Source organism: Gopherus evgoodei, chromosome 1 (genome assembly GCF_007399415.2).
Source record: "Gopherus evgoodei ecotype Sinaloan lineage chromosome 1, rGopEvg1_v1.p, whole genome shotgun sequence".
NCBI classification, from domain to species: Eukaryota; Metazoa; Chordata; order Testudines; family Testudinidae; genus Gopherus; species Gopherus evgoodei.
Window position 1 is genome coordinate 216833243 of NC_044322.1, and position 24319 is coordinate 216857561.

Consider the following 24319-nt stretch of genomic DNA (forward strand, 5'->3'; position numbering starts at 1 on the left):
CCCGGAAGGGGGAGGGACAGAAGAGCAGGGAACAAGGAGCCACAGGGCTGGGAGGAGAAAAGAGTGAGCAGGGGGAGGGACCTCGAAGAAGAGATAGGGTGGGGGCGGGGCCCCACGATATGAAATTTGGGAAGCACCCCCCCTTCCAAGTGAGTGGGCGATGGAGAGGAGGGCTGGCCTGAGACTTGGAGTTGGCAACGTGTCTGCAAGTGGAGACAAGTGTCCAAGAAAAAAAGGTTGAGGTCCGTGGTAATTATTCACCAGCTTTGAATGACATCACCGCCCCCCCCCCGCCAAGTACGGTGATGCTGTCACGCGTCCATTGCACAACATGGTGGTACCGACCCCCGCCCCGAGAGGAGCGACCAGGGGTGGCGAGAAGCCGGCGGCCCAGGAGGGCAGCGCACCGCAAGTCGGGCGGGCCCGGCCCCATGTAACCCTATCGCTGCCGGGCTAGGGGTCGGGCTGCCCTGCCACGTGGCAGCAACCACCAATGGGGCTCGCGGGTCCCCCCCCAACTGTCCCGACTCGGCACTCGCGCCCTGCTCGCCCAGACCCCGCCCCTCTCCTTCAGTGAAGGAACCTAAGCGCATGCGCGTAAACTCCGCAAGGCTGAAAATCCCCCGACTGCAGGACCCATCCGCATTCACGGGGGGAGGAGGGGGAGAGATGAGGGGGATACGCATGCGCATATGGACGGTGCCCATGGTTTAGGTGCAGGGGCCGTTGAGGCTCTCTCGGAGGGAGGGGTTCCTGTACAGGAGCCTGGCCCACGTGATGCTGAGGCGCGGGAGCCTTGTTTGAATCCGCGGCGCAGAGAGGCGGGCGCGCGCCGGGTGCTGGGAGGAAGCGCGCGCCGAGCAGGTGAGTGATCCGTGCAGGAGACCCGGCACGAGGGGACGGAAGTGGAGCAGTTTCTGCGCCCCTTACGGGGGGAGGGGCGAGAACAGTCAGTGAGTGACCCCCGGCGGGGGGGCCCAGGGGCAGGGCCTGGGCTACCCCGTGCAGCAGGCCTGGGCGGGGGAGCAGAGGCAGCCTGGCTAGTAGCCGGGTGCGGCAGGGCCAATGTGCCCTGGGTGAGCAGGGGCCATGCCCCTCCCTGGCAGCCAGTGCCCCATAGCCCCGCCCTGCCTAGGGAGAGCGATGCCAGCCCACGTATGGGAGCAGAGCTCCCTGGGGATGGCTGGGGCAGGGGAGGTGAGGGGCAGCCTGTAGCACCCTGTGGGATAGGGAGGAGACATCCTGGGGACATCGAGGCAGGATGCCAAGAGTTAGCTGGGATATACCAGTGCCTGGGTGGTAACGTATCAGGAGGTGAAATCATACCCAGCTAGTTGCACCTGCCCAGTGATGGGGTATGGTGGGGTGGGACATCTGGCTGCCGGCTGGATGGATGAGGGTGTTCTTTCTAGGTTTGTTAATGCTGCCCTCCCCCCATGCTGTGTGGGGAGAACTGGTGACCCTTATATTGGGGCTTGTGTGTTTTCTTTCCCCTCTTCTTATCTATCAGGATGCTGGGTTCATGTGGCATGCGACAATGTCACCAAGAGGTGCTAAAGAAGAACCGGGTGTCACTGGCAAAGCAGCTGGTGTTGAAGGAGTTGCTGGAGCATCTGATAGAGAAAGACATTATCACCATAGAAATGATGGAAACTATACAGGTATTCCTCACACTCCTATTTGGCCTCCGCAGTTTGTATAATTTTGTTTTCTGTGAAATAGTGACATCACCAAATCCGTGTTCATGTTAATTTCAGGTTTGCAGTCAGAGCTGGTCTGTGTCTTTGCCCCCCCCCCCCCGGCCCCATTCTCCCCTTTGAAAACTCTGGCTATGTCTTCTGTTAAGGAAAAGCATTGTGTTCTAAAATAGTTTGACTAATATGTTAAACTTGATTTGGTGCATAGCATAGGCAAGAACAAGTCATGTTTAAATAGGTGTTAGTTGGTTGAAGTCAACTGTAGGACACCGTGTCAATGATGAGAGGCAGCTGTGTAGAAGCTTAACCAAACAAATGTATATAAGACGAGAGAACAGAATGCTATTTGTATCCATCCACTTGCCATGTAAATAGTACTGATGTCAGCAGTGGGCAGAACATAAATCCTCTCAGGTTTTTCTGTGAGAGGGTGGGGTCAGAGCCTTTATTTTTAATAGGTCGTGATGAAAGCAGTGGTTTTGACAAAAATAAGTAAAACAAAAGTCAAGTATCAGAGGGGTAGCCGTGTTAGTCTGGATCTGTAAAAGCAGCAAAGAATCCTGTGGCACCTTATAGACTAACAGACGTTTTGGAGCATGAGCTTTCGTGGGTGACATGCATCTGAAGAAGTGGGTATTCACCCACGAAAGCTCATGCTCCAAAACGTCTGTTAGTCTAAAACAAAAGTGGATCTTCATGGAGCATGAATCTCGTAAGTTAAAAAGGTGAACAAACTCAAGAAAAATTTGAAAGTTATTTTGAAAACACAGGTCTAATTGTCATTGGTATGATATCATTGTACTCGTATCTCTGCTATAGATGTGCAGTGTGATCTTTACAAGTAACTTCACCTCAGCTCAGTTTCCCTAGAATAACACCTGCCTTCAAAAGGGTGCTATAATGCTGAAATACATTAATGTCTTTAGTTATACGTTATGTGCTTGTATAGGGGCCTATCCTGATTATGGCCATTAATTACTTCTCTAATAAAATTGTTTAAAAAAGCTAATGTTGTATAAACTGCTTTAAGAAGGTTGGATAGCAAGTGATCTAATGATTACAGATAGGTACTAAAAAGAGCAAAGTGCCGTTACTATCCTAGCTAGAGCAGTAGACTGATCAATTGGGACAGTCATCTCTTATAAGTAGGGCTGTCAAGCAATTTAATCATGTGATTAATCGCACTGGTAGTTTCCTCATCAGAGTCTTGGTCTTTTAAGACTTCTGAAACCATGTTCCACACCTCATCCTTATAAAATTTTTGGAAGGCACTTCAGAATCTTAACCTTTGGTCGAGTACTGTAGGTATCTTTAGCAATCTTACATCCGTACCTTCTTTGCATTTTGTCAAATCTGCAGTGAAAGTGTTCTTAAAATGAACAACGTGTGCTGAGTTATCATCTGAGACGACTATAACATGAAATACATGGCAGAATGCAAGTAAAATACAGCCGGAGACACACAGTTTCCTCCCCCTCCCCCAAGAGGTCAATCACAAATTTAATTAACGCGTTATTTTTTTAACAAGCGTCATCAGCATGGAAGCATGTTCTCTGGAATGGTGGCTGAAGCATGAAGGGGCATGTGGATGTTCAGCATATCTGGCATGTAAATACCTTGCAATGCTGGCTACAAAAGTCCCATGCGAATGCCTGTTCTTACTTTCTGGTGACATTTTAAATAAGAGGGCAGCATTATCTCCCATAAATGTAAACAAGCTTATTAGTCATAGCAATTGGCTGAACATGAAGTCGGACTGAGTGGACTTGTTGGCTCTCAAGTTTTGTTTTTGAGTGCAGCTATGTAACAAACAAATTTACATTTGTAAGTTGCCCTTTCACGATAAAGAGATTGCACTACAATACTTGTATGAGGTGAACTGAAAAATACTGTTTCTTTGGTTTATTTTTACAGTGCAAATATTTGTAATAATAATACAAAGTAAGCAGTGTACACTTTATATTCTGTGTTGTAATTGAAATCAATATATTTGAAAATGTAGAAAAACATCCAAAAATATTTAAACAATAGAATTCCAATTGAAGTTTATTAACAATGTGATTAAAACTGCAATTAATTGCGATTAATTCTTTTTTTGAATTAATCACGTGCACTGTGATTAATCAACAGCCCGAATTTTAAGCTAAAGCAACTAAAGTTGTTATAACTTTGCAAATTTTTCACTTTTCAGGCTGGAATTTTTGGGGCTTCATCTCTGGCTTAAAGGGGAACAAATTGAAAGGTAGATCAAAAAGAGCTCCACTGTTTTGAACTATAAAGAGAGAAAAGAAAAAGAAATTCCCCGCTATAGAAATATTCCTGTGGATCTGTTTTAAAATATAGCATTAGTGATAAAACAATAGGTAATAGCTGACATTTAGCAAGGAGAAGAAATCTGAGTATCCTGCTCAAAATTGGTTTTGATTAGGTCAAGTGCTAGTAAATCTCACTATGTAGTTTGCAGCTCATAGTAGGTTCACCTTGGAGAAGGCTGAGGTGCACTATGTGTATAGCTAATTTACCTGCACAGTGTAAAAAATGTACTGAAGTGAACAGAGTGATTTGGACATCATTCCTAAAGTATGTGGGACAGACCATTCTGATGAACTCCAGTTATAAATTTCCATGACATGGAGATCTAATTCCAACTGTTTTTTTTTTTTTTAAAACCCTAAGAAATTTCATCCAAAGAACTGTTAATGCTCATACAAGCGTTAAGGTTCTTTATTACATTTGTCTTTAATTATGCAAGCATATAGTATTTGAGAAACAGTATGTCATAGTTCTTTTTTCTTACCAGTTTAGATACTTGTGTATAGCATCTTGTAACATTTTTCAAATTAACAGTATAAGCATAATGTTTCCTTAACATGTTTTCTGATGGATTTGTATATAGGTGTATGGGCCCTGGAACTGGGTGGTTGGGATGTGATGGAAATTGTGTTCGAGCATAGAGTGTGGAATAGAGGAGGAATAGGATAGATACTGTACAGGGAAGTGCAGGGCTAAGAATTGTATAGAGGAAAAATATGAAGGATTAAATAAAGATACACAGCCTAGAAGGCATGATGATGGTGCATTTCAGATCAGGGAAGAGGATTTGAAACTCATTTTGAGATGCAATTAATTCTGCAGGGGTTTTTTGTTCTGGTTTCTTAATTTTTTTATCTGTGGATCCAGGCCAAGGCTGGGAGCTTCAGCCAAAATGTAGAGTTACTGAATCTGCTGCCCAAGAGGGGCCCCACAGCCTTCTCAGCCTTCTGTGAAGCTCTGCGAGAAACCAAACAGCAGCACCTGGAGGAAATGCTCTTGAACGCCATACCCAGCCTGAGCAATGGGATTGCAAGGGTAAGAGAGGACTACAAAATTGGGAGAATGGAACTCTTTTGGGAATAGATGTGATTATGAAGGGCGGGTGTGCCTTGAATGTAAACAAAAGAAATTTTTGCCTTTTGGGGGTGAGAGGAGATTGGGGGAGAAGCTGAGTGTAAAAAGTGATAAGCAAAGAGTTGTGGGGATAATGTGAATTGGACTCCTAGATTGTGAAGAAACATAAAGGCCTGAAAAGGTTTGTTGTGGTCTCTTTTTTTTTTTAACATTAATTTAGGTCCTGTCTAGGCTGGAAGATTCTCTGACTAGAGAGCTGATGAAAGTGAATTGTTAAGAGGGGAAAGTATTTTGTTCTTGCTGTTTTATTTACAGTGGCTAATGTTTGAATAAAGGAAGCCTTTGTTAAAGATTCAATACCATTACCATATTAACTAAGGTGATAAGATCTCTCAGTAAGAACTTTATACTGGGGAAAGGCCAGATTTTACAATCCTGATTGTTAAAAACAAGCAGAAAAAAACTTTTGCTAAAAATATACTTCCCAGGCATTCTTTGTCATAAAGAGACAAGGGCAGGGGGAAGCACCAACACAATTTGAAAAAAACCCCTTTGAAAGTAGCCTAAAAGAGGGCAATATGGGGAAGGGGAAGTTGAGTGGGGCATATAGCTGAGATTAAAGATGAATCCAAAGAAGGTACCCTGAATGTGAGAAGGGAGGAACTCTACAGGGGAATTCAGATGGGATTAGGTGAGCATGGAGAAGAAGAGATCTTGAGTTTAAAGAAAACATAGCCTAATTCTCCTGAGCCATGCATTCCTTGTGATTGAGATCTGGATCAGAGTTGGTGATCTAAAGGTTTAAAGATTTACATTCAATTCCTCAATCCTTACAGTTCTGTACTGGACAGATTAACAGGAATCTTCGACTGGTGACCTCATGGATTTGTATGATCTCTTGCAGCTGGGCCAAGATTATGAGCCAGGTTTCCCATTCCCAGTTCGTGAATCCTGCCTCTCACCAAAGAGACCACGCCAGGTTGGTGGTGAGTAATCCATGGCATAGTGAAGGTTGAATTGGCCATTTCTTCAAGGGGCAAAATAGACTACTTCTCGCTCTCCTTCCTCATAATCAGGGGTGACCAGCCTGAGTCTGAGAAGGAACCGGAATTTACCAATGTACATTGCCAGAGAGACACAGTAATACGCCAGTAGCCCCTCCCATCATCTGCTCCTGCTCCCAGCACCTCCCACTCACCGCAGCCCCACCTATCAGTGCCTTCCCCTTCCTCCCCTAACCTCCCAATCATCTGTTTTGTGGTGTGCAGGAGGTTCTAGGGGGGGAAGGAGCGAGGGCATGGCAGGCTCAGGGGAGGGGGCAGGAAGGGGTGGAGTGGGGACAGGGCCTGTGGCAAAGCCAGGGGTTGAGCAGTGAGCACCCTCCTGGCACATCAGAAAGTTGGTGCCAAAACTCCAGCCCCGGAGTTTGTGTCTATACAAGGAGCTGCATGCAGGCAAGTCTCATCTTACGCAGGGGTTCCATTCTGCAGTTAGCGCATACACCGAAAACCACGTATAATGAAACACTCATTGAGTTGATTGGTGGGCAGAATCGCCCGCACTAGAGATGCAGTTTTTATATTGTTGTTTGTTCTTTTTTTTTCCCGTTTTTGCCAACCGCGCAAAGCTGAATTTGCGCATGTTAAATACACCTAAGATGCAACTTGCCTTTATTAACTTCTGAAGAGCCGCATGTGGCTCTGGAGCCACAGGTTGGCCACCCCTGCCCTAAATACTGCACACCATTTTGCTTAGCCAAGGAATCGGGAAGTTCCAATGGTAACACACACTTTTCACCAAGAATGTCTTGAGATATGGGATATTATAAATAAACTTTCAGTTAGTTTAGCTTTTTTGAGTTTGATGCTGGAGGAAGAATTTTGCTGAGAAATTACTGTGAGACTAGTGGAAGAGATAGCAAATCAGTTTCTAATTAGCTTTCATCATGGTTTATACAATCGTAGAAGTAACTCCATTATGTAAGTAAAATGTGTGACCCTATAAAATTCAGAATTTTAAAATTCTTCTTTTTAAGTTTAAGATGTATGAGAAGAGAGGGACAGAATATAGAGAATGAGACCTTGAGTTATTTAGGTAGCACTAGAGATTCTGAGAGAAGACTATATTATCTTAAAAGCACCCAGAAGTATGTTTTTACAAAACAAGAGAGGCACAGCCACACAGTCCTAATGAGTTTACAATCTAATTTTAGATGTGATTTGACAATTGGGGTTAGCAAATAGTAGGGGGAGGAAGGATGAGGTTTACGGCATTAAAATTAAAGTTACAGATCGATGGCATGTGCGTGTTTTACCGATTCAGTTCTGTGGATCATGTTTTATGTTCTAATAAAAAAAGGCAGCAAATGGCAATTTTAAATAATTAGGATAAACAGAATTAAATCACCAAAAAACTTGTGACGCCAACAAGAAATGTGATCCCTTTAGTCCCCTTGCTCTAGTCCCCTCTGTCTTTCTTTCTGTGTGTCTTACCTACATATGCCCCTTCCCTGTTGGGTCTCTGTCACTCTTCCATTCTGGGACTTCTCATCCAACCTGTGTTCTTGCCTCCACTGGATCCTTGTCCCAGCCAGCACGGGAGAGGGGGCGAGAGAGAGATAGAAAAGGGACAATGATGGGGGTAAAAGTTGGGAAACAAAGTCACACGTCCACCCAAATAAGCCTAATCAATTTTTGCCTTTAGTCAACAATTTCAGACAGAATTATTGTCACTTTTATAATGTCTGGGCATACGTTTATGCCAAACAAATAATGACAAACCAGACAGTATTAGTAAATGGGCCCAAATTACCAAATTCTTGGGCACTGGGAAGTTCTTCCAGCTTCCACAATAGACATTGCTTTCTCTGATCCCTTGGTCCCATTCTTGTTTCTGATCTGGTGTTTCTCCACTTTAGGCCCATGTTCACTATACATTTCTACATTACAGATTTATCTTTATCCAGTTGGCTTTTAGCACAGCTCCTCTGTGGATTTTAAGTAACCGAGACATTACTCATATAAGCTTCAATTACCCAACTTCTGTGTTTTTCTGGCTGGTTTTGCAGTTTTTGGGTCATGTCATCCTGTCCTGGGGCTTTTCAGAAAAATGGGGGGGGGGTGGTTTATTTATCATTATGTGTTTGTATCTCTTTTACATCTTTCAGCACAACATATTACCTTTTTTTCTGTAAGCAATATTACGTTAAGCAGATTAGCAATTCTATGTAAAGGAGTAATTGGCAAAATTACACTTATGCTAGCAAGGACTTGGCCTAATCATTACCTCATCTGTATTCATTCACTGTACATAATTACAAATTAAGAATATTGATAGCTATATTTTTAATAATCTTACCATTAACAATTCTTCATTTTGTATTTCATAGTTATGCATCAGTATGTGATTCTGTGCTACCCTTAATCTGTTTGGAAGGGAGAGTTATGGAAAACATGATGGTTCTTAAAGTTAAGAAATGTTGACATTAACACAGGTGTCTTTAAATTTAAAGTCCAGTTTTGTTTGTGAATTATTGCAAAGAAACTTCATTAGAAATTTTTCTGTGAGTGCAATTTTAGGGCCTGGATATATAGTTAGGTTCCCTGCATTCACTTCTGCTGCCCAGCTCCACCTTAGCACGGATCAGTGGCAGGTCTGGGCTGCCCCTACCCTGGCCATGCAGTGTGACAGATTGGACCCCTTAGGATGCCACCTGATGGGCTGAGATACCACTGAGCCCACCTGTTATGCTAGCCTGGGGCCCTTTTTACCTGTCTTGCTGAGCCAGGCCTCTAAGCCTCCTCCAGCAAACACACAGGCAGGGCCACACCCAACTGCAGAACGAAACAGACACTGAGATCAGATCTCGGAAGGCTCAGCTAAGGGACTTGCCCAAGCGCTCAGGTGCCTATCTCCCTTGGAGTGCAGACACAATGGTATATTATGAAATCCACTTCCTCTCTCAATGTGGAGGAAAGTATGCACAACTTCTATTCTCTTTTTCCCCCCTCCACCAGAAATTGAGTTTTAATAAGAAACAAAACAAATCATAAAAGGCAGATTTTAAGTGGTTAAAAGGGTAGCAAACAGAACAAAGCAAATTACTAAGGAAATAAAACCGAACACGCAAACTAAGCTTGTTTCACTGAAGAAATTGGTTGCAAATAGTAATTTCTGTAATCTGCCTACAACAATATCTCGGGTGAGAAAGTCTTGAAAGGCAGATGCACTGGTCTCCAGCATGCAGCCTCAGTTAGTATTACTCACAAGCTAGATGGCCTTCCGGCTTGGGCTTAGTCCTTCCCCCCACAGTTCAGTTAGGGTGGGGAGGCAGAGGAGACTTCTAATGATGTCACTTCCCTGCCTTATAGCTCTTGTGTAAGGTGGGAACCTTTTGTCTTCTACTGGAAAAACACTGACATTCCAAAAGGGGAGGAGCGGTATCTAGTATCGGGTGTCTTAGACACATGACTCTGTGTGTCTCTGGTAGCCATTGCCCGTAGGTTGTCTCCAGCGTCCACAAGAAGACTAAGCTCTTTCACAGTCCATTGTCTTTACTAATGGCCCATTAGCCCTGTCTGGCTCTTCCATTGTTGTACTTGAAGGGCTGGTTGGGGCTGACACCCTAAGTAACAGATTTGAAAGATGGATACATAGTTAATATTCCTAACTTCAGATACAGAAATGATACAGTCATACAAATTGTATGATCACATTCAGTAAATCATAACTTTTCCAATGGTATGTCATATGAGCCATCTTGGCTAAAGTATATCTGTTATGCCATATTCATATCATAAGCATATTGTCATAAAGAATATGGAGTAAAACATCCTGGGCAGGTCTGGGGCTGAGTTGGTGCCTCTACAGGCACTGATTCCATGGGTGTTCCAGGGCTGGAGCACCCATAGAGAAAAATTAGCAGGTGCTGCTCAGCAGCACTCATCGGCAGCCAAGCTCCTTCCTCCTCCAGCGCCTCTCACCTGCTGGTGTCCCTACTGACCAACTCCTCCCCCTCCCTCCCAGTGCCTCCTGCTGCCGCAAACAGCTGTTTTGCAGTGTGTAGGAAGCTCCGGGAGGTAGAGGAGGGGACGGGGCACACTCTGGGGAAGAGGTGGGATGGGGAAGGTGGAGTGGGGGCAGGGATTTGGGGAAGGGGTTGGGGTGGGGGGGGTCAAGCACTCCCCGGCTAGCGGGGAATTCAATGCCTATGGGTGCTCTCCCATGGCTGCAGCAAGTCCTGGCTGGGCAGGTTCCCTGAGTGCCTGTGTGGTGCTAAATAGGCTGCTGCATAGCCACACAGCTTACAGGGAACTTAGCACATCATATCCCTTTTTATTCCTTGTTTAAATGTAAGAATTAAAAGATTTTAATTTAAAAATAACAACTTTCTTTACATTGTTGAAATTCTAATTGACACACTGCCATCCTGTATATATCACATGGAACGTCAGAACAAATTGCACCACTGTTTTGCCTTAAAAGGTGCAGATTTTTTTAATGATTATATAAAGTAACTTGTAAAAAACCAAAAACTGAAATTGTTTAAACCGCTTAAGCACCTTTTTTAGAACTTTCATACATACCATTCAAGTTATTTTATATATCAGGATTACTGTTGCTCTTTGAAAAAAAAAAATACAGAAAACTGCTCACAGAACTGACAGTAAGCTGATACAACAGTGACAGGATAGGTGCCAAGCACCCACAGAGAAAAATTAGTGGGTGCTTAACACCCACCAGCAGTTAAACTCCCCTTCCCTCCCTCCCACTCCTGCTAACCCCCCCATCAACTCCTCCCCTTCTCTCCTTATGCAGCAGAGCAGCTGTTCAGTGGTGTGCGGTGCAGGGAGGGAGGAGCAGGGGAGGGGACGGAAAGAGGCAGGGCAGGGTTGGAGCCTTGGGGAGTGGAGTGGGGCAGGGCCTGAAGCTGAGTGGAGATTGAGCACCCTTGGGGAAAATTAGAAGCCAGGTCCTGTGAGTGACAGTATGTGACATCACAGAACAACAAAACCTGTGAGTGATTCTCTGACCAGACTTTATTATCTCCCTTGCCCAAATCTGGTGGGAAACATATATAGGAGAGAGAGAGAGAGGCTCAGAAAAAATATTTAGCAGTTTCCAGAATAGGCTACTTTTAGTAAACTGACGAGAGTTTTAGTGTTTTCCTGAAAATTACCAGAGTCTGTTGTGTGGGCAAAAAAAAAAAAACACCACAAAATACACCTGCAATAAAATACCTTTTACCTGTTCCCTCTATTATGGCAGCTGGTTCTGCCATATTATGGGATCCTAGTCCCACTGCAGGTGACTGAAAAGTGACTAAAAATGATCTCTTGAAAGACTGCTTCGTGTGTGTATTATTCAGTTGTATATACTCATTTTAATAACTACAAAGATTCTACTGCTTTTTTTTCTCCTGCTGCAGAAACAGCATAGCTCAGAAGGCGTGATCTAGGTTCCATTCCCTGTTGTGCACTTCCAATTAATTCCTCTGATACAAAAGCCATTAAAAACAATGGGATTGCATGAGTGTCACCGAAGGCATAATTGGAAGTGATGGATGAGGAGGAGAAAGCCAAGCTTGATAAATGAAACTGTGTCACTTGTCTGCAACGCAGTTACCTTTAATGGGTTTGCATGGATGTAACTGATTGGAACTTGGTAAACAATTCTGTTGATGCACAAGAAGCAATGGGCTCCAGTTCCTTTCTCTGAGAAGTATTGTCTGTGCAGGACAAACAGCAGTAAAAGCAGTAATAACTTCTCATTCATGTCACAGTGTTGACTCCAGATACCCACAAGGGACTGGCCTACTGGATGAAATATGAGTGCAAATATCTTACAGTAGAACCACACTTTAACATTTGTGCAGTGCTTTCAATATGCGAAGCACTGTATATCGTATGTCTAAGTAGCTATTTCATGTTAAATATGTTTTGCAGCCAGAACTTTCGTTTGTTCATTGCTGATTTCTGTATCTCTCAAATAGAGCTGATGGAGCACTCCTTGGATAATGGAGATGGTCCTCCTTACATTCTGGTGAAGCCATGCACCCCAGAATTCTATCATGCTCACCAGCACTTGGTGAGTACTTGGTGGGGCAGGAACTGAGGGAGTACTCACCCCTGCAGGTGGGATAGTTGGATGAGCTGAAGAAAGAGCATTCCGCAAGCAGACTGGGTGAAGAAAAATGCATTTTTGGGTTGTAGATACATATTGACGCACGTGTAACTCAGAGGTGTTACCTGTCATAGTCCACCTCATGTAGCTCCCACCAGCAAGAGTCAGAGAAAACCCTCGATCAGTGTCATAATCCTGTGCTACAAACACATGCCCCTGGAACTTCTTGGGACAGCTGTTCCAGTCTTTTCACTCTTTATGCCAATATACACAACTACATGTGCCTATCAGTCCATGCACATGTGTTTCATCTGTGTTGTGGCTGACAAACTCATTTTGTCTCAGCTGGAAAGGGAGGAGTTGCTCTCCAGGCTCACAGGAACTGGGATGAGTATTCTGTACAAATCCTATGGGAGAAGCACCTAATCTTCCAAGGTGGTCTGTATGTCTCAGTACCTGTTACAAATGATGGAGCCTTCACCACACGTAGGAAGCCAAACAGAGCATTTCTAGCCCAAGATGGTTTCTCTACCTGTTCCTTTGCATCTCAAGTTCCCCAGAGGTCTTGCACATCTCATCACAATAATGGAATGGGTGTGTAGTACCCTGTAACTTTTTTTTTCTTTTACCACATTGCTGGGTTTACCTATTTCTGCCTTGCTCTGTTGTTAATAGGCTTATAAGTTGATATCCCAGCCCCGAGGCCTGGCTCTCGTGCTAAGCAACATGCATTTCAGCAGTGAGAAGGACTTGGAGTTCCGTTCGGGTGGAGATGTGGATTACACTGCCCTGGAGATGCTCTTCAAGCACCTTGGCTACAGGGTGACTGTCCTGCATGATCAAACTGCGCAGGTGAGGAAGTTCCTGTGCTGCCTAGAGAGGGGTTTGGGACTTGTAACTATTGCATTGGTGTTTTGGGGGCAAGCTGACAGTCAATGGAAGGGAAGGATGGGGTTGGGTAATAAGGGACAGTGTCAACGAGACACTCTCTCCATTAGGATATGGTGGACAATATGATAATGTTTGAGAGCCCCTGTATGGAAGGTTTCTATATAAATATTTGTATTAGAGACTATATGGTCTCTGAAGGATTCAGATCTTTAGGGATGTTATCTTATCACTGTCATACTCTTCAGTAGTAAAGCTGGGGTTTTAATTGCAGCTGTAGTGGTGTGTGTGTGTGTGGGGGGGGATTTGTTACTCCAACAAGCTTATCTTAATGTTAACAAAGGATGGGTTGTTTTTTTGTTCTGATTTAAATAATCAGCATTTCTCTGTTCCATTCTGAGGATCTCGTAGAACCTCAGATATTCACTGATTAAACCTCACAGTGAGAGTGTGAAGTATTAACCCATTTTGCAGATGATGAAACTGAAGTGACTTGCACAAAGTCTTGTGGAAATTAAGGTTAAAGGCTCTCTTAAAACCCAGGTCTTTTGACGTCCAGGCCTATGGTCTTGTAGGGAGACTTCTGTCTCCTCAGCAAACTTGTTTTTCATTTTCTTGTTCAGTAGGAGTGTTCTTCTCTCTGAGTTGGTACAACAAGGAGTCCAGTGGCACCTTAAAGACTAACAGATTTATTTGGGCATAAGCTTTCACAGGTAAAAACCCCACTTCTTCAGATAGTCTGTAGCTGTAATTTTTCACTCAATGCGTCTGAAGAAGTGGGGTTTTTACCCACAAAAGCTTTAGCCTTTAAGGTGACACTGGACTCCTCATTGTTTTGTTGGATACAGACTAACATGGTAACCCCACTGATACCTGGCAGTTCTTACCATGTTCATCGCTGTTAGTATCTAAGTACCTGAGTTACCATGGGCACTTATCTCAAAAGCTGCCCCAGTATCCTGGCCAGGCTCTTGCAAATTATATTCTGTCAACCTAAGCTCCCTGTCCAATGGTAATTGTCTATGGAATTTCTTATCTCTTAAATGGCTGTGTCTCATGCTTAAGGCAGCTGAATTTCAGAAGTGGTTGAGTGATTCCTATGTAGAGTCTACAAAGCGTTTTTTGGAGCTTTAGGAATGAAAGATACTGAAGAAATAAGGGCATTTTGCTGCTGTTTGAAAGCATTAGAATATTCCTTTACCCTTATTCTCCCCCTTAAATTAGGTTTGTGATTCACTACTCCTGGGGGAATTCTGTGCCAAAAAAATAAATTCTGTGCACAATAATTCTAAAAGTCTGCATATTTTATTTGTGAAAACACTATATAATCATGTCAGTTTCAATTATTTTGGTAATTTATTTCAAAATACCTGTCAGCAGCTATGTCTGTAACAGTACACACACACATTCCTCCAGGAGCAGAGAGTTAAAGAAACCCCTACGACAACCTAGTTCCTGTTTCTCTGCTCCCTCCTCCCCAGAGCCCAATAGGGGAGAGCTCGACACCCACACTCCTTCCGCCCCAGAGCCCAGCTGTGGGGTGTGTCCCCCAGTCCAGACACTTGTACGCACCCCCTAATCCTCAGACCCTAGCTGAAGGCCCTCCCCCACCAGCCCAGGGATCAAGAGGGAGAAAAAGCCTGATGCTGGATCCCAGGCTTGCGTGGAGTTTCCTTCTTTCAGGGTGTGCTCCCTCCCTCTTCCCCCCAACAGTGTCTTTGACTTTCAAGCTGTGCTGCGCCAGGTCCAGCAGCCCCTAGTGGCAGCCAGCAGCTAATTTCTATGGAGGAAAAGAGAATTCTGCGCAAAAAGCATTAATTTCTGTGCAAATTCTGCATGCGCAGTGGCACAGAATTCCCCCAGGAGTATCACTTGGCTCTTTCCACTCATTTCTCTTTCTGAAGGGACCACTGAGTGTGTTTCTCTCCCTCCAGGAGATGCAGAAGGCATTGCAGATGTTCTCTCAGCTGCCAGCTCACCGAGATGTGGATTCCTGCATTGTTGCTCTGCTCTCACATGGCATCGAGGGTGGGATTTATGGAGTTGATGGCAAGTTACTGCAGGTACCTTCCTACATACTAATCTCTTCCATAGCTTTAGGAAGCAGTACTGGGGGGGTAGGGATATTGGCAGGGCAAAATGGGAGCCTGGAAGCACACATGAAGTGGTTGGGAATTGGTGGGAACTCAATGTAATACTGAGAAGAATCGCATGTAAGAAGCATAGGAAATTATGGGGAATTGGGAGGTAATGAGGAGGCACATATGGAAGGAAGGGGGAAGTACCATGAGGATGTGCTTAGTTCTCCTCTTTCTTCTCACAGTTGCAGGAGATTTTCACACTCTTTGATAATGCAAACTGCCCAAGTCTCCAGAACAAGCCTAAAATGTTCTTCATTCAGGCCTGTCGTGGAGGTGAGTGATGCCAGGGATCATGAGGGCCAGGTACTTGGCACAGCATTAAAGCTGGAGTCTGGGTTACACACACACACATCCTCCCATCCAATTTGCTGTCAACTCTCCTCTTTGCTTCTCTCAGGTGTAAGCGGAACCCACATTCACCTCCCTCTGCCCTGCCGCTGCCTCTGTTGCTCTGTAAGTGTCTCTCACTGCATGGGGTGTGTGCATTGAATCGCAGACCCCACAGCACCCTGGGAATGGCAAGTTCCATCATGGCATTTCTACTTGGGGCTTTCTCTTGCTGTGCCTGCATGGGGGAATAGGGGTATATAATGATATCATAAATCCCTGTGCATCTATACTCTTAAGTCTTGTCTGAAATCCTGCTCTCTCCCTCCCCTCTCCCCCTGCCCCAGCTGTTATCTCCTCTTTCCCTATTCTGAGCTCCCAGAACTGGCTTCTCTTAATGTCAGAGCCCTTTCCTCTTATTTCCCTTCTGGTCCCCAAACCAGTGTTCCCTCTAACTTTTTTTACATCCATTATGGAATGAATTTGTGCACCAATATGGAGGTGATATGGGGTGGGGTTGAGGGGTTTGGCGTGTGGGAGGGGGCAGGGGGGATGAAGATTCTGGCTAGGGGTGTGGAATCTAGAGGGGGCCAGGGATGAGGGGTTTGGTGTGCAGGAGGGGGTTCAGGCTGAGACAGACGGTTGGGGTGCAGGCTTGGAGTGGGGCTGGGGATGAGGGGTTTGGGGTGCAGACTGCCTCTGGGCTGCGGTGGGGAGAGAGGATTCCCCCCTGCCCTCTCGCTGCAGCAGCTTGGGGCTGGGGGAGGGGTGCCTCTCCTGGGCCATGGCAGCTCCGACTGGGCTGGACTGGACTGGGCTGGGGGAGTGGCTCCTGTCCCTGGCAGCTCTGGTGGGCCTGGACAGAGGCTTCTCTCTCTGGCTGTGGTAGCTCTGGCGGGGCTGGGCTGGGCTGGGCTGGCTGGCAGAGGGGCTTTTCTGCCTGGCCCCAGCAGCTCGGGCTTTGATAGTCTGTTGCGCATCTTTTTACAGGAACTTAGCCCCAAACCCTCATCCGTAGCTCTTCCCACCTCTTTATCTCCTTCTGTTCCTTTCAGAAGGAGTGTGCTGAGTCTTCATTTATTCACTCTAATTTAAGGTCTCGCGTGCCGGTAATACATTTTGAATGTTTTTAGAAGGTCTTGTTCTAGAAGTTTATATTATATAACTAAACTATTGTATGTAAAGTAAACAAGGTTTTCAAAATGTTTAAGAAGCGTCATTTAAAATTAAATTAAAATGCTGATCTTACACCGCCAGCCTGCTCAGATTGCTGCCAGCCTGGGGTTCTGTTCACCTAGGCTGGCAGTAGGCTGAGCAGGACCTGCGGCTGGGACCTCAGACCTGGGAGGGAGTGGGGGGTTTCAGGGGTCAGTGCAGAGGGCTGCGGGGGGTTCAGGGCAGAAGGCTGGGTGTTTGGTGGGGGGGTTCAAGGGTCAGGGCTGAGGGTGTGTGTGTGGGGGGGGGGGCGGTCAGGGCAGAAGGCTGGGGTGCTCGGCTCATGAAGGTGCTCCCAGCCCCCTGCCCTGAGCAGCTCATGGCAGGGGGCTGGAAGGGATGTGCCCTGTTCCACCCCTTTCCCCAAGACCCCATCCCGACCTCTCTCTGCCTCCTCTATGGAGCTGTGCGCACACTGCCGCTCTTCCCCCTCCTCTTCGCTAGGGCCATCAGCTGATTAGCGCAGGGAAGGAGAGGGGGCGGGGCAGGAAAGCCCCATACTGGGGGAAGAAGTGGGGGAGGGGGGAAGCTTGGCTGCCACAGGACCAAGCTTCTGCCTCCTGCCCCCACAGTGGAGAGCGGTGGGCTGGGGTAGGGTGGAGGGGCTGAGTGGGGCTGGGGGCCGGGCCTGCGGCAGACAGCTGCGTGCCGCTCAAAATTGGTTCGTATGCTGTGTTTGGCACACGTGCCGTAAGTTGCTGACCCCTGCTATAGAGCATCTATCATACAAGCTCTTTCTGCTGGTGGCAGTGAAGTCTGAAGATGACTGTTGAAGTCTCTACACCTCTTCATTGTTGCTCGTAACTTCCTTACAAATTTTCCTTTTGGGCTGAAAGTTCATATCTGGAGGTTTAAGCAAAATTAAGTCTACCATTTGACTTTGGTGAATTTAATTCAGACTTGGAAAATCTCCCAAATCCCTGAAATAATTTTTAACTAGACCTCAGTACGAATGTTTGGGCAAAAGTGTTCAGATCTTTACTATTTTAAAAAAAAAAAATAGTAATCAGACTTCAAGTTATGCTGTAGTACATGTAGAAACTACATACAGCAAGATGTGTGATTTATAACATTTTCCGGTGTTGTGCCAGCAGATGCTCTCTTGTACAGAAGTGAAAATGCATCTGAGTTACCTGCAAATGTATTCCTTTCAACCCTTTTTTTAATTCTTTCTGATATAAAGAAGTTCTGAAAGGTTCTTTTTGTTTTAAGCCCCTCTCCTCCTCCACTCTTTTTTTCCATTAGAAATATCTACTCTCATCTACCCTGTTCTTGCATGTGGTCTTCGGTCTTTATAGATGACTAGAAAGTATTTGGGGTGAGACCATACAAAGACTGAAACCTGAGCAATTGAGAAGACAGCTTTTTTTTTTAGTCAATTTAAAAATTCTTTCTTTTTCTGTGTTTTGTTAATATCTGCTTAATGTAAATGCCTGACTAATAGTTGGGAGAAAACAAGCTGGAGGAATGGGTAACATAATGGCAAATAAAATCCAGTGTTGATGCATGCTAACTAATGTACATTAGAGGGAAACATTTAAACTACTTACATGCCTTGTAGGATTCTAAATTAACTATGTCAATTCAGGAAAGGGACTTAGGCAGCATTAAACCTTTTGCACACTGCTCAATTTCTCTTTTACACTTTATCTGCGGCATCTACTCTGTTGGGTGGACTGTATCTTGGTCTTAGTGTCCGAACCATGTTAATGAAGTGTGGGTTCTCTATTATACAGAAAGGAGAGTTTGTTGCATAAACAAACTAGGCAATTTTTTCATCAATTACCTTTTTTGTAATCTGCTGGTTCTTATCACAAACTTATCTGTCGTTGTTTCTGGATGATGGAGATTTTTTTTTCCTTTTTGCTATAGGTAATATACAGTACATACATAATGGGACTGAAACACTATCATTGGCAGATAACTCTGAAACTATAGAAAATGGTGATCTTGAAGGTGGATAGTCTTCAGAATCCTGTATGTTGAGGATGGATTTTCCTAAACACAATAAGTCAATACAGTTATTTAATTACCATACTGCTCGTTTAGTATTACTCATTGCATTCACTGATACTCATTATTACTTTAAAGGTGAAATTGTAAAAGGAAGATCTGCCTATTTTCAGCTACTTTATTTTTTATCACAACTGATCTAAAATGATAGTACCGTAGCATAACAACTGTGTTTTTTGTTCCTTTCATCCTCTTCAACACAGCTTCCTCCTGAGAAGCAACACTTCTCATGATGTTTCATTTGGGCAACCAGGCCTTGTATTTCTTTGTTGCACTGTTTGCATTTTGCACACATGCCTGTCTTACAGGTAGGGGAACTTCATTAAAATATTCTCAAACTGGTTCTCTTTTATGGCCAGCTGCCATTATAGGTTTTCCCTTCTAGTGAGAGAATGGTATGGTAGATCGCAAATCAATGAAGGCTACACTCAGAAAGACCTCAGACTTCTGGAATATGCTGCTCAAACAGTTTCACTTTTGTTTTTACTGTGTGTCCCCCACTTCTCACACTCATATCCAAACTTATTCTCCTTGTCCAGATCTATTCTGCCCCCAGCAATCTTCTATCCATTGAACTTTTTGAAACTTTGCACTTTTAGAGGTGCACAAATTTGCAAAGGGATGGTAGGGTTTAGGGCTGTTATTTCTCACCTCTGTATATTTATTTTAAAACATTTTTGCTGTTAACAAGCATGTTATCTCTGGAGACACAAATCCACAGTTTGAGAACTGCAGAACTAAGCATCTCTGATGGTATCTTCTAGACTGAGCCCCAGGAAGTAGATAGAGATTATTTAGGTTAATCTTTCTACAAAAGCCCCTGGAACCTCATAAGATGAACTATTGGAACTCATTTACAAACCTTTTCTTAAACATTACATGACTATATTGTCTCAGACTATAGAATTAGAATTTATAATCCCTATTCCATGATGAGATATCTTTGAGCTCTTATGTATCTTAATTAAAACTAGCTTTAGATTGGATTTTTTTAATAATGCTTTTTGAGGGAAAAACCTGTTTGAATAAAACTGATTTTTTATTTAAAAAATAATTTGATTTTTATCCACCCTGAATGAGATGTAGAATGATCCAGAGAATATTATAATACCTCTATATAAATCACTGATGTGCCCTCATATGGATAATGTCTGTGTTCAGCATTGGTAATCCCATTTCCAAACAGATATTGCACCATTAGAGGGATTCAGAAAAGAGGAGACTGATTAAGGGCCTGGAAAATCTCTTGTATGAAGAGACAGAAAAGATTGGGATTGCTTCCTTAAAAATGAGACTGGGGGTGTTGCAAGCACAGAGGGTGCCCGAGGCAAGCAACAGTGGTTCGTGCCTGGAGTGCTTAGCGCCAATGAACACACACCAGGGTGGAGAAGCAAGCAAAGTTTATTTTAGATCTCAAAGCGCTGCTGGGAGACTTGACATGCCTCAGATCCAGCACCCCTACACAAGCGGCTTTTCTCTTTTTATAAGTTTTTTTTTTTTCTCTTCTTTCTTCTTCCTCCCCCTGTAGCAATTACGTAAGCGCAGGTGCATTAATTAATCTTGGCCGCAGCAGCTCGTTAGTAAGTTTTCCTTCTGCAAGTTATCTTGTCCTTCTACTAAAGGTGCACAGGCCTCATTATTTCTGCTTTAGACCAGTTAGAACTGTTGCAACTGATAACGGCTGTTACACCTGGCCTTTTAGGTCGATTAAAGTTCAAACATGGAGGGACTCTTGTCTGCTGAGGCCTAAAACCAGGAGGGCTCCATACCCTTGTGGCCTTCCAACCTCCCAAGTTACTTAGGGTTATTCTTAGTGACACCAACAACTCCCTCCTTTGAGAATACTCAGACTTTTGGCTGAGTGTTCTCACATTTAAAGGATAAAGTGATTTAGCTCTAGGGAGCTGAAGTGCTTTTCAGCAAGCAAGCAAGAGAAGAGTAACGATACACAACACCACACCAGTGAGCAGGAGGTGAACAATGCCTTCCCCTAGTTCTCCCAGGTTGAGTAACCAGCCCCAGAGGGAATCAGAAATAGTGGGTTTCCTTTCCTGGGCCTTCCACTGTTCAAAAGCCTGTTTGGCTGGCAGGATGTGCTTGTTAATATCCTATGCGCTTTCTGGGACATAAGTACAGCATTCATCCCCTATAAGGGCGCACACCCCGCCCTGGGAAGCCACACTTCCACCCAGGAAGTGTCCACGTATGTCTCGATGATCACAGATCAGATGGTATTTCTGATGCATCTGTAAGGGCAGTGGGCCAAGTCTGGTACTCAAGATCACTCCAAATGGCCATCAGCTGGTCATTCAGGAAATCCCGAATTCCTAAACATACTAGATCCCACTGCAATGCCTTCCCAGCCTCAGTGATATTCAATACCATCTTTCCTTGTTGCAGTATTATAAAACACCTGTTATTTAACTATTCTCAGGTACTTTCAAAAGGCATCGACATTAATAGCATAGGAGGGGGGGTTACATTATTAGTCACTCTCCAGGACACAGGGCGCAGCCTGTAGAATAAACCCCAAACTCCAATCAATACCACATTCCCAAGCATGGGTCCCACAAATGTCCTCAGACCAGTGTATAATTCTTTGTTTCTTCACCAGGGTCAGTTCTTAATGTCCTTTCTAGTCAGGAATTCCTGGACTTTGGCAATTTCTGAGTGTTCCTCCTTCTTTCCTGAAACAGTCGTGGTTCAGCATCCTACAGGGGAGAGGTTACTAGCACATCACCCTGTAATGGTTTTGATTCTTCTAGAAAAATTCAAAGGCACAGTAGATCTGTCAATGGACAAGGGAGAGGTTACTAGCACTTCACCTTGTACTTTTTCCCTGCTGTCCAGAAGGCACAGTGGAGCTAGAAGGCGAAATAGGCTAATCATCAGTAGGAGAATTCTCCCGATGTGGAGGGGTCTTTTTGCAGTAAGAATCTTGGGTCCAAGCAGTCAGTCTTTGGCACTTCTGAGTGGTGTTGGTAGGTAGCAGGACTTAATAAGGGCCTTTCCAGGGTGGAGCCAGAGCAGTCTTTCGTTGGTGGACCTTTACATCAATCCCGTCTCCTGGTTCCAAGGAGTGGCAGGGCTCCTAGGGTCTTTGGGTAGCGCTTCTTTACCTGTGAGAAAAGAAACTTAACACATTTCATTAGTGCCTGGCAATGTTTTGCAAATCTCATAGCTGCGTGGGCAAATTCAAGCCCTCCTTTTCCTGGTTGTTAGCCAAGTCTTAACTGTGAGCAGTGTCCTTGAATGGAGTCAGTGTCTTATCTATAGCCTGAGCTTGCTATTTTTTTTTTTCAGTTAATTCATTCTGTTTTGTCCTTCTTCCCTTCTTGGCTTCTTTTAAGCTGCAAAGGAAACTTCCACTTTTTACTTATACACCTTTTTCTCAACAATGAAGACATAAACATTGTCATTATACAGTACATTAGTCTTATTATTTAATATATGCCATACACACCCTTTTACTAAAATAACCTTATTACAGAGCTTTGGAGCAACAAGCCAGGACAAGCACTCCCACTTTGAGGAGTTCATTCAATTTAACCTCTAGTCCAATAGCTTTCCACCATCCTCAGCCCTCTGGCTAGAAATCTGAGGTAGCCAGAAAGATCCCATGTACAATATGGGGAGTGGGTTAACTTTTCATGTCTTTGCTTTCAAAGACTGTTGGTATGCACATTTTAACAACAATTTTTACAATTAACAATTTGGCCAATGAAATTTCTTTTCCTTACTTAAGGAAATGCATTAGACTTTAGTATATCACATTCTCCTGATTTATCCAAACACTTTGTATTCCAAGTTGAACAAGACAAGTATCTGCATTTTAATTTAACCTTTTTGTTTAATTTTAAAATAGACTATTCTATGAAAATAGTAAACACAACAATTCCAGCCACAAGACAAACACCACAGGACAGAACATAGAACACAAAACATGATTCCTATTGTGCCAGTAAATGCATGGTACATTGAATGCTGTTCAGCTGGCCTCAGTTTTCTCTGGTTATCTGAAAGACAAAAAAACAGAGGTCTACCCACCCCTTCTGGGCAGACAATCATCGCTTGAAATATACAAATACCCTTGTTGACTTCAGGCAAAACAGAGGAATTACCCCATATTTTCTTGTATTTGTTTCATAGGCAGCCCAGGTTTTCAATTACATAACACTGTATACATTCTTCAGCTAATTCAACTAAATTGTTCATAGCCAAATCAAATTATTGCAATCCAATAATTTCTTTGCCTGAATTTATTCACAAACATTTCACAGACACCAAGAACTTTCCTCTTTAGCATTTTTACAAAGTTCAACTGCTGTTCCCTCCAGCAACTACAGAGTTCACTTCTCACTCTCCCTTAAATCACTTGCTTGTCTCCCAACAGCCACTTTTATCAACTTAACTCACCATTCCAAGTCAGTCCTGGGTATTTGAAATCCCCATGCTTACACTTACTGACTCCTTCCTTCCACTACACCCTTAAAGTTTTCCAACCCGTTTTCCAATCTCTCTGGCTGTCTGCCTGCCCGCCTGGGCTCGATCCTGCTTTTCTTGCTGAACTGTCCCTTCCATGGGCACCAACTTGTTCCACTACCAGTTTAGCTAGGAGGGTGGGCTTCTCAACTAGCCCCCACCCCTCCTGTTCTCTTCCCTTAAACATTCTTACTCACTCTTACTCGTGAGGCTTGTCACCTGGACAAAAACACATGGCCCATTGGGCAAAGGCCATTTACTTAACATATAATCCAACCTCCTTTAGAGGGTTTACCCAAAGACCCATCCATCTGTCTGCTGACACTTAAACAGAAGAGAGAATTACACAGAGCAGAGGAACTTACAGTCTAAGCCAGGCTTTCCCACTTCTATACACTGACCGCTACAGGGGACGAGACAGAAGGATCTCAATTCGACCTCAGAGCTTCCTCGTACGCATGGCTTCCACTCTGAGGAATTACGAACGAGAGGTTCAGTTCCGCCCACACTCCTAACGCCCAAATGAACAGACCATAAAAACAACAGTAACCGGTTAAACAGAACAGAACCAGAACGCGTTTTCTTATTCTATTAGGACTCACTTTTACTCATGCAGTTCTCAACATATAACACCAACAGTACCAAGCAAAGCAAACATAAAATAACAAGGGTAAAACAAATAGATGGTGTAAATTCTGCAGGGCTCCCCCCTTCTTAATTGCTCACCAAACTGTGACAAATTTCTGTTACCAATCTATCCCTCATGTCAGGTGATCAGGCTGACACTACAGGATCATTGGGGGAAGATAAAGAAAACACACCATATAACTGAATTTTTAAAGCTCCAATAATAAAACAACAACGGAGAGTGTTGGGAACGCTCCCTCATCACTCAGGAAAATATTAATGCCCCAAGCCTGAAGCCCCTTTCATACTCACACACGTACGTCCAGACTGGCCACTTCTCTGTATAATGTTCAGAGAAGGGGGAGAGGTGTGCGGGAGATTATCCTGTATACAGCTTGTCCAGAATTTCCAAAATGCTTC

The 24319-nt window shown here is 44.2% G+C and overlaps 1 protein-coding gene across 3 annotated transcripts in view; it reads left to right on the forward strand.

Annotated features, from left to right (window-relative positions):
* Positions 1-590: 590 nt before the first annotated feature.
* Positions 591-24319, forward strand: part of CASP2 (caspase 2) — a 32831-nt gene continuing 9102 nt past the window's right edge. The window contains exons 1-9 of one of the 3 annotated variants that reach the window (XM_030536312.1): positions 591-864; positions 1511-1661; positions 4878-5045; positions 5989-6070; positions 12076-12170; positions 12882-13058; positions 15029-15157; positions 15418-15508; positions 15633-15688. In XM_030536312.1, the coding sequence (XP_030392172.1) occupies positions 1512-1661; positions 4878-5045; positions 5989-6070; positions 12076-12170; positions 12882-13058; positions 15029-15157; positions 15418-15508; positions 15633-15688 (948 nt within the window). In that variant the 5' untranslated portion in view covers positions 591-864; position 1511. Of the gene's footprint in view, positions 865-1510; positions 1662-3888; positions 3940-4877; positions 5046-5988; positions 6071-12075; positions 12171-12881; positions 13059-15028; positions 15158-15417; positions 15509-15632; positions 15689-24319 lie in introns of those variants that run through there. The other 2 variants (XM_030536303.1, XM_030536321.1) reach the window with 2 other exon arrangements.